Here is a 10243-nt window from a genome sequence, read left to right as displayed (position 1 = left end):
TTGTATTCTTCTACATATTTTGGTAACAAAAATCGCAATAAGCGTATATTGATTGGCTTGCGCAAAAGTTATAGCGTCTAAAAAATAGGGGATAGATTTATAGCATTTTTATTAATAATTTTTTTTTACTAGTAATGGCGGCGATCTACGATTTTTATCGTAACTGCGACATTATGGTGGACACATCGGACAATTTTGACACATTTTTGGGACCATTGGCATTAATACAGCGATCAGTGCGGTTAAAAATGCATTGATTACTGTAAAATGTCACTGGCCGTGAAGGGGTTAACACTAGGGGGTAGTGAAAGGGTTAAGTGTGTCCTAGTTTGTGTTCTAACTGAAGGGGGGAAGGGACTGTGCAGGGGAGATGACAGATCGTCTGTTCATACTCTGTATGAACAGATGATCTGTCACTTCTCCCCTCAGAGAACAGGTAACTGTGTGTTTACACACATAGTTCCGGGTAATCCGTGGGTGATTGAGACCACTGGGCACTTGCATCGGCTCGGAGGGCATGCGCCCCCTAGTGGCCACAGGGCGAAGCGACGTTACAACGCGGCGGCTGGTCGGCATGTGGTTAAAGGAATATTTCACTTTAAGCATTATTAAAATCACTGCTCCTGAAAAAACTGTCGTTTTAAAAACTTTTTTTTGCATTGATACATGTCCCTTAGAGCAGTACCTGGGTCCCCATACACTTTTTATGGCAATAACTTGAATATAAGCCTTTAAAATTAGCACTTTTGATTTTTCATGTTTGTGACCCATATGCTTTAATAGGGTTTGCATGTTTGCTGGAACTTTTTACCTGTTTATGATGTTCTGGTGCAAATCGAATAGGGGGGTGTTCGGACCATCCCTATCCCAAACTGATCTCATACTGATCTTAAACCATTCCCAGGCTAATCTAAAATGTAATTGATCAGCCTAGTGAGAACCGAGTGCTCCTCTCTTCTGCTGGAATTCAAGTTCATCCACCATTCTCTGGGCCCCTTTTAATAGATTACACTCATAGAAACATCTATGTAGGTTGAGCTTGTGTCACACAGCATTCTTCCAAGTCACTTTGTTGAGCTCAAAGAATGCAAACATGTTAGTAAACCAGTGATAAATTTAATGCCAGCAGTTTTTTGGTGACTCCAGGACAGCTCTTTGAATAAGAGAGTTGTATGTAAAGGTTGTCATGCATTGTTTGCCTTGTAATATTCATTGCAGTTTGTCATACTGTAATATATACAGTTCATAGGTGCTACCTACCAGAGGTGACCTTCTTAGGGCATGGGCAGTGTCACGGAATCCTTCCTGTTTTGTGACTGAGGTCAAGAGTAGGGCAGGTAGGGTCTCCAGAATGATGGGACTGGCTGATAAAAACTAGGCTGTTTTTGCTCTTCTAGGCTGTGAACAACCTCTCTCTGTATGGGTCAATGCACTGTGGTTTTATTATCCAGGTGGTGGTTGTCACTGTAAAGATGCCTTAGAAAACTCCTGTGATCTGCAAATGTCTTTCCACAGCATGGGAACTTACACCCACTTCTATAATTTAAAGGCTAGGTTCACCTTTTGTAACATGTAACATGTTCCAGCTACTGCTGCCAGTTCCCCCGATTCCCCCCTATGACAGAGGGCAGGTAATCTTCTCTTACTGTCACTTTTTAAAAAGAGCGCGGACACGTTTCTGTGAATGAATGAACTACAAGTACTGTCAGCCACCGTGGCTGAAGGCTTGTAGTTCTGAATGAACAGCAAGGACGCTGATAAGCGCTCTCGTAGTTCATTCACAAGCCCTGCAGATTTCAACAGACAGCCCGGTATAGAGCGCTGCAGGGGTTGTCTGCAGAAGCCTGACAGTGCATCCCTGATCAGAAGTACAATGCTTTCCAGGGTCCTGCGGGAAAAAATTATAAATGCACATTTTTTTTTATGCAAAAATATGTGCATTATTATTTTTTCAGGAAAGGTGAACTTATACTTTAAAGAGTCAGCAAGCACAGTACCGTCCTATCCATCCTTTGACGTTTTTTTCAGCACATTGTCATTGTTTTTGGGATGCCACCATACATAGAAAAGCATAGCTTTTTTTGCATTTTACCTTCAGTCATCTTTCATTTAACAAAGGCATTTCTTCTTTTATGTACTGGAATTCCATCAGGCACCATTCCATTCATTTTCATATAATAAAAGTAGAAAAGTCTGTTCCCTGCCAAAATGCATCAAAGAAGGACCCTTGCTTTCTGTGTGTAAGCATTTTAATCTGTTCATAATTCTGAATATTACAGACAATAAATAAATCAGGAGAACAAACTCTCTATTATTTTCCATGAAGCGTGTTCAGCCCTTTAGTACGCCTTGTTTAAAAACATATCTATTACAAAGAAATGCAACAAAACTATAAAATATTTAGTAGAAAACATTAACTGTAAAGTCAAATTTATTAGAAAGATATATATTTAAGGAAAAACACTGGTACTAGAACATTTTATTACTATTTTTGAGTATGAAACATTTTCATATTCACGTCAGCGTCCATACATGTTTTTGGTTAGCTTTTTCAAACAACCAATAACAAATCCAGCTTAAGATGGTGTGTGAGAACACTGCTTCGGGAGTAAACAAAGTGCTGAGGATGTTCGAAATGCTTTAATGTCTTCTTTCAACACTTCTCAAAACAAGCCTTTAAATAAATCTTTGCTCTGAAACATTGGATAAAAAACTTGAAGATTGTAATACAAAGTGCCATATCAAGAGTATATGGTAATCACCTCTCTTCCTCCACCTCTGACCAGCAAAACTCTCTCCAAGCCTTCAGTCAACACTTCAAGAAATTCCATGTCTTTAAATTGAAATAAGGTTAAAGAACATAAAGTTGAATTTAACATTTTGGTAAAATGCAGACTTGTAATAAGTGAAAAAAAATAAATAATAAAGTAACTAAAACTAAAGTGATCAAAAACGTTAAAGAGACAAATCCTTTTTTTCCTTTGCTGCTCAAAGCAGAACTAAACTCACTGATTTGATAACATTTTTATAAAACTCTGGTTAGATCACATCTGGAGTATTCCATCCAGTTCAGGTCACCAGTCCTAAGAAGGGATGTGCCGGAGCTGGAGAGAGTCCAGAGAAGGGCAACAAAATTAATAAGGGACCTGGAGGACATCAATTATGAGGAACGACTACAAGCACTAAATTTATTCTCGCTGGAGAAGTGACGCTTGAGAGGGGACATGTCAGAGATTTACAAATACCTTAATAGTGATCCCAGTGGAAAAAAAATATTTAGTCTCAGGGAGTGTAAGAGGACACGGGGCCACACAATGAAATTGGAGGATAAGCAGTTTAACCATAAACTGTGCAGGGGGTTTTTCACTGTCAGGGCAATAAGGATGTGGAACTCTCTTTCACAATTGGTGGTGGCAGCCAGGAGTATGGATATTTTTAAAAGACTCTTGGACATGCATTATAAAGAACACAACATACAAGGATATGGGAAATAGTTAGACACAGACACACGTACACCTACAATATAGAAAGGGGTATATTTGAAGCGCTTGGCACCCAATCTGGGAAAGTCTGAGTGGGTAGGTGGTGCAAATAATGCAGGTGTGTATCTGGGCATAATATGTCAAAAAATTTAAAACAAATGAAAGTCCAAGAGGAGTCTCCAAAAGCAAGAGTCCATGCAATGTAGATACTGGCAGCCAGTTGTCAGAGTTAAAGGAAAAAGGAAAGAGAAAGCAGCCCCGATCTATAAGCATATAATTTATTTAATCTCTTTTTCATTTTTACTCTTATGGATACTTACACTGGTTAAGGTATACTTTTCTTCCATTAATAACCATTTTTTCTATTTTTTATTATTTTATATATACAGTATCTCACAAAAGTGAATACACCCCTCACACTTTTGTAAATATTTGATTATATCTTTTCATGTGACAACACTGAATAAATGACACTTTTCTACAATGTAAAGTAGTGAGTGTACAGCTTGTATAACAGTGTAAATTTGCTGTCCCCTCAAAATAACTCAACACAGCCATTAATGTCTAAACCGCTGGCAAAAAAAGTGAGTACATCCTTAAGTGAAAATGTCCATATTGGGCCCAAAGTGTCAATATTTTGTGTGGCCACCATTATTTTCTAGCACTGCCTTAACCCTTTTGGGCATGGAGTTCACCAGAGCTTCACAAGTTGCCACTGGAGTCCTCTTCTACTCCTCCATGACAACATTACAGAGCTGGTGGATGTTAGAGACCTTGCGCTCCTCCACCTTCCGTTTGAGCCACAGATGCTCAATAGGGTAGGTCTGGAGACACACTTGGCTAGTCCATCACCTTTACCCTCAGCTTCTTTAGCAAGGCAGTGGTTGTCTTGGAGGAGTGTTTGAAGTCATTATCATGTTGGAATACTGCCACCCGGTGACAAAAACGGTTGACCCCGCCCCCCTCTGATGCCACGTGACGTGAGAGGAAGGCAGGGTTGCCCGTTTATGTTACCGAGTGGCCCCGCCCTCAGCTATATAATAGCTGTCACTTGGCGGGAGTCTCCCAAGGAAGTGGAGCTGTTGCAGGTTTTTTTTTTATTTGCTGCTCCCGAAAACCTGCAGTTTTTAAAACTTTTTTTGCATTGACACATGTCCCCCGGGGCAGGATCCGGGTCCCCAAACACTTTATGACAATAACTTGCATATACACCTTTAAAATTAGTACTTTTGATTTTTCATGTTCGTGTTCCATAGACTTTAATGGTGTTCGTGCAAATTTTTTTGCCTGCTCGCAAGTTCTGGTGCGAACCGAACCGGGTGGTGTTCGGCTCATCCTTACTCACCACCCGCTCCAGCCCTGGAGCCTCGGATTGCCACTGTAGCAGCCGGGACTAGTGAACTAGTGGTCACCTGCACCTGCCTGCATGGACAGTAGAGACCCACCTATATTGCCTCTACCTCATGTGAGTCTATTACCACATATTAAACTTGTTTTTATTCTATGCTGCACTTAGATCGGCCCTGCTCTCTCCTTTCCTTTTTATATGTACACCTAACAGGTTAAACTGGATGAACTATTTTCTTTATTCAACCTTACCTACCATGTAACTATGCAACAAAAAATAAATAAAAAAAAGATTTCTGTATACAGTTGAACCTCGAGTTTTCCCATCGAAGTCAATGGAAACTAAAATAATTTGTTCCGCATTGACTTCAATGGGATGCAATACCGCATGCGGCCAGAGGTGGGGGGCGCCGGAGAGCCTCGGAAACAGCTGGAAAGGCCAGAGGACACGTCGGCTGACCTCAGCAAATGTCGGAAAGGCTCGGAAATGGAGTATTTCTGTGTCTTTTCGAGCATTGCCGAACGACGGTGATCGGCTGCGATCATCGCTGTTCGCCTCTGCTCGGCTCCGGTGCCCCCGCACGTCAGGCCAAATGCAGTACTGCAGGCCCTATTAGGCTGAATTCTGCTCATCTTGCGAGACAACACTCGCAAACCGAGTCAGAATTTTAAAAAAAAGTTGCTCGCAAATCAAAACGCTCTCAAACCAAGTTACTCTTAAACCGAGGTTCCACTGTATCCAGGGCATGCCATGAATGATAACTGTTACAGTTCCTTGTGCCTGCAACCAAACTGTCAAGCCATTAAATGGCTGACATCATAACTGATTACATACGTAGCACCATGGCAACTACAGAACAAACAGAGGCTAAGATAGAGGGATTTTAGCTTAACTTATAAAAATATTGTACAAACCAATACATTGTTATACACTGTTATATTTTTCCATCGGCAACATTCCTAGTTATTAAAGTAAATATAATGAGCATTGCACATAAATGAAGTAGCAATTTTACTTAGCAATAATCTCCACAATAGTCTATCATCGGTGTCCAAATGAGACACCTTTTACCTAACAGATTTCAAATGCCTGCTCAATCTCTCAGAAATTGCAGCCTGTCCGCACAGCATCTTGCTGTGGTGCAAATCTGTATACTATTCCTATCATCAGTATAAAAAAAATTATTATATTACAGATGCTAAATTGCATAAAATTTGCAGCCCGTCCATATATGCTTAATAACAAAAAACAATGAGTACAGTCACGAATGCAACTGTTTATGCACGTTTTGGACTTTTTATGCACTGAGCACGTTATGTATGACACAGGCATATTAAATAATTGATAACGTTATTTTTGGATTGTAGACACTGTTGTTGTATTATTTACACAGCATAGTGGGAGGTGGATAGCGCTGTGGTTGTTTATTGTTTTAATTTTTCAAGTAGCTTCAGAAACTTGTGAGCAGCAGTTGTTTTTACTATTTGTTAATTTGTGTTGACATACTGTACACATGATACTGGCATCAATACATTTTTATGTTCTGTGTTATCACATTTTCCTTTTAGCATACATTATAGTTGTGTCACCATGTCTTGTAGATAGGATTTACCCTTTGTCTGTTCCCTCTGCAAGTGGTGATAGCATATGATGTTCAAGCATTATAATGAAATACTAGAAACATACCAATGTGAGAATTGTGGTCATTCTCCATTTTCTTGATGTCATTTATTCTGGTGAACAAAGCACCTATGCAGCAGGAGCCTGTGTGGATCTCCACAAAATGAGAATACACGCTTATGTAGCATTAATTCAGCACCAAAGGGCCACACATACATGTCAGTGAATATTCAGTGTCAGAGACCGCAGACACACAACAGGATATAGTCAAATACTATGGGCATGATACAAGAGATGGTCAGAAACTTTGGACATAATACAGAAGATGGTAAGAGACTGTGGATATAATACAAGCGATGGTCAGACTGCAGACATGGTACAGGAGATGGTCAGAGACTACAGACTTGATACAAGAGATGGTCAGAGACATTGGACATAATACAGAAGATATTAAGAGACTGTGGATATAATACAAGAGATGGTCAGAGACTGCAGACATTATACAAGAGATGGTAAGAGACTGCAGGCATAATACAAGAGATAATCAGAGACTGCTGACATGCTGCAGGAAACTGTCAGAGACCGTAAAACTGCTATAGGGAAACACAGATTAGTGTCTGCAGGAGCCCCACGGGACACACAAAAAGTGCTGAAGGGCCGCATGGACCCTGGACCACAGGTTGGGTACCAGAGGCTTAGAGTAAAGTAACTTTCTCCAAAGGGTTACTTCTTGTCAAAGTTATGCCTGCTGCAGTTGTCGATAGCAAAAATACCCTTATGTTGCTCATAAGTAGGAAAAGGTACAGACAAAAGACTACAGCACTTGCCTAGAGCATAAATTACTTTAATAGGAGTATTTCATTCTAAATCAATGCTTATTGGTATTGTAACCATACGCTGTCTTAACAGTAAAATTACCGGTCAATTCTATTGATTTGAGGTGTGGCTTGTTATGCGGCTTTTTTTTTGTGGCCAGCGAGCTCATAGTTTAGAACAGAATTCTATGCATGCACATTCCTGATATTATCTCCCTGCAGCTGTCAGTCAAAACGTGCAACCAATGTTTCTCAGTTCCAACTAGTGCCCATAATGCAGTATTTTACTACTGCCCATAACAAAGTAACATTCGTTCAGAGGAGAAAATAACCAAAAGAACATTAATTTTTTACCAATTCACACACAATTAATATACATGCAAATTCACTGGACAAATGGATATGAACATTTTTTTAATAAATAAACCTATTAAAGTAAATGCTTTTTATTTAAGTACCACATCATCTATTTTTCTTCAAAAGTAGTAATTTATTGCATAAAATGTCCCTGAGATAAATATATAGACAACAGCAAACTTATGCTTAAAATTAGTAAGGGAGAATAAGTTTATGGCATTATAAAAAGAAATATGAATTCCCTCAGATGAAAGATGAAAACTGAGATGGAATATTTTGCCTAACAATTAACATGTGGAAGAAAGATATTTCCAATTTTTTTTGTTAGCATTTGCATATTTTCATGTATGTTTATTTTTTTTTGGGTAAACATACTTTTTTATATACATAAAATGAAATAGTTATTTTTTAGATATATTTTTATTAAATGAACCTACTGAGTCTTAATCCTTTCGGTCTATATGGAGTAGGGACCTACGGAACAGCTTCCAGCTGGCCAGGTCGGTATGCCGTATGAACCTAGCATTCTTCCTTTTGCTATAAAGTCAATGTATAGCAAAACTGTTCAGCAGACTATGCTGAGCAAACCGATAGCAGTAATTAGTGGCGGCAAGCCATTCGTAAGAAATCAGACTAGTTGTTATGGTTAGAAATATAGCAAGGTAGGAATTGCTCCAAGGACTGATTGGCTCGTTCTGCGGCCCCATTAGACTGCAGGTGATATGCTGAAGAGAAAGCAAGCTGAATTCCCAACTGTGCACAGAAGGCTTGCCAGAACCGGGACACAAACTGACTACCCCTGTCCGAGAATCACCTTAGGTAGCCCATGTAAGTGAAAGATCTCCTGAGCAAATATGGAAGCCAGTTCCTTAGAAGAGGGCAACTTCTTAAGTAGAATACAATGAGATATTTTCGAGAACCGGTCAACCATCATAAAAAAAATGTTGCTCCCTTGGGGCGTTCAAATAACTCCGTAATCAACGGAATCGGATAGGCATTTTTTATCGTGAAACGATTGAGACCTCTATAATCAATACAAGGTCTCAGTTCACCACTCTTCTTCTTCACAAAGAAGAAACCAGCACCAGCAGGAGACGAGGATTTGTGGATGAAACCTTGAGAAAGTGCGTCTGCAACATACTCCTCCATGGCCTTATCCTCCATGACCGACAAAGGGTAAACCCGGCCACGAGGGGGTATGGCACCAGGTTGAAGGTCAACTGCGCAATCATACGACCAGTGTGGTGGCAAACTACGGCTTGACCTTTGTCAAAGACATCACTAAAATTGTGGTACTCCTCCGGCAGGGAGGAGAGTGAAGAGGTGCACAGGACCTTGGCTACCTTCTGGAAGCATGTTTTACTGCATTGTGGCGACCAGGAGAGAACCTCAGTGTGGAGCCAATCAAAAAAGGGGTTGTGCCTCTGTAACCAAAGATAACCAATAACCAGGGGAAACTTAGGTGAGGAAATAACTTGGAATTGGATTATCTCATGGTGAAGAGCCCCTACGGCCATGGACAACGGAACAGTCTTATGAGTCACATGGGCAGGCTGTAGAGGTCTCCCGTCAAGAGACTCAGTGGCAAGTGGAGTGTCACGCAGCTGCAGCGGAATCGATACAAAGGCAGCATCAATGAACAGGCCTGGAGCCCCAGAGTCGATTAGAGCCTGTATCTCGACTGATGACTCAGCCCAAGAAAGGGTGACCGAAACCAGGGGCTTATCCTCCTGGATAACTGGGGACGAAACAACGCCACCTAAGGTCTGTCCGTGACAGGTTCGGGCATTCCCTGGACGGGTAGGACAAGACTTCAAAAAGTGACCTGCCCGGCCACAATAAAGGCACAATCTCTCCCTCCTCCTAAAGGTTCTCTCATCTGCTGACAGACGTGTGAAGCCCAAGTGCATCAGTTCATCTTTACTGACTGACTCGGTACCAGGAGGCATGGGAGGTGAGGGAGGCACGGGTGGGACTGCAAAGCTCGGAGGCAAACGTACAGGAGGCTTCTACAAGTGCTCCTTAAAATAGAATCTTTCTCTGTCTGGAGTCAATGAGGATGGCAAACGTGATCAACTTCTCTAGCTCAGTGGGTATATCTCGGGCTGCTATCTCATCCTTGATGGAATCTGAGAGACCATGAGAAAAAGCAGCCACGAGGGCATCATTGTTCCAAGCAACCTCTCTCTGCTGCCAGAGTACGGAATACAATGGCGTAGTCGGCAACAGTTCTCGTACTCTGTTTGATGGACATGAGGCACTTGGCAGCAGAAGCGGAGCGTGCAGGAACGTCAAAAAAGAGGCCACAAACTCAGGGTAACTCAAGACAACAGGTTTTTGCATCTCTCATAGAGGGTTTGCCCAGGCCAAGGCTCTCTAAGAAAGCAAAGATATCACAAAACCTACTTTTCTTCTAACCGTGGGAAACGCCTGGGGTAGCATCTCAAAGTATATCTCAACTTGGTAGAGAAACACTCTGCATTGAACTGGATCGCCCCCAAATCACTGGGGAAGCAGAGCGGAACCAGACATAACTCTTATAGAGGTAATACTCGAGGCGGGTGTCTGCACAGAGACTGGCGCAGCAGCAGGAACGGCCTGCAACTCAGGTTGTACCGGAG

At 41.3% G+C, this 10243-nt stretch overlaps 1 protein-coding gene across 1 annotated transcript in view; it reads right to left on the bottom strand.

Moving 5' to 3' along the window:
• Positions 1-2231: 2231 nt before the first annotated feature.
• The window catches only part of SLC12A4 (solute carrier family 12 member 4), a 420155-nt gene continuing 412143 nt past the window's right edge, over positions 2232-10243 (bottom strand). The window contains exon 24 of the mRNA XM_073605176.1: positions 2232-2833. Coding sequence (XP_073461277.1) covers positions 2742-2833 — 92 coding nt within the window. The 3' untranslated portion in view covers positions 2232-2741. The remainder of the gene's footprint in view (positions 2834-10243) is intronic.

Source organism: Aquarana catesbeiana, linkage group LG11 (assembly GCF_042186555.1).
Source record: "Aquarana catesbeiana isolate 2022-GZ linkage group LG11, ASM4218655v1, whole genome shotgun sequence".
Taxonomy (NCBI): Eukaryota; Metazoa; Chordata; class Amphibia; order Anura; family Ranidae; genus Aquarana; species Aquarana catesbeiana.
This window is presented reverse-complemented; position numbering and strand designations above follow the sequence as displayed.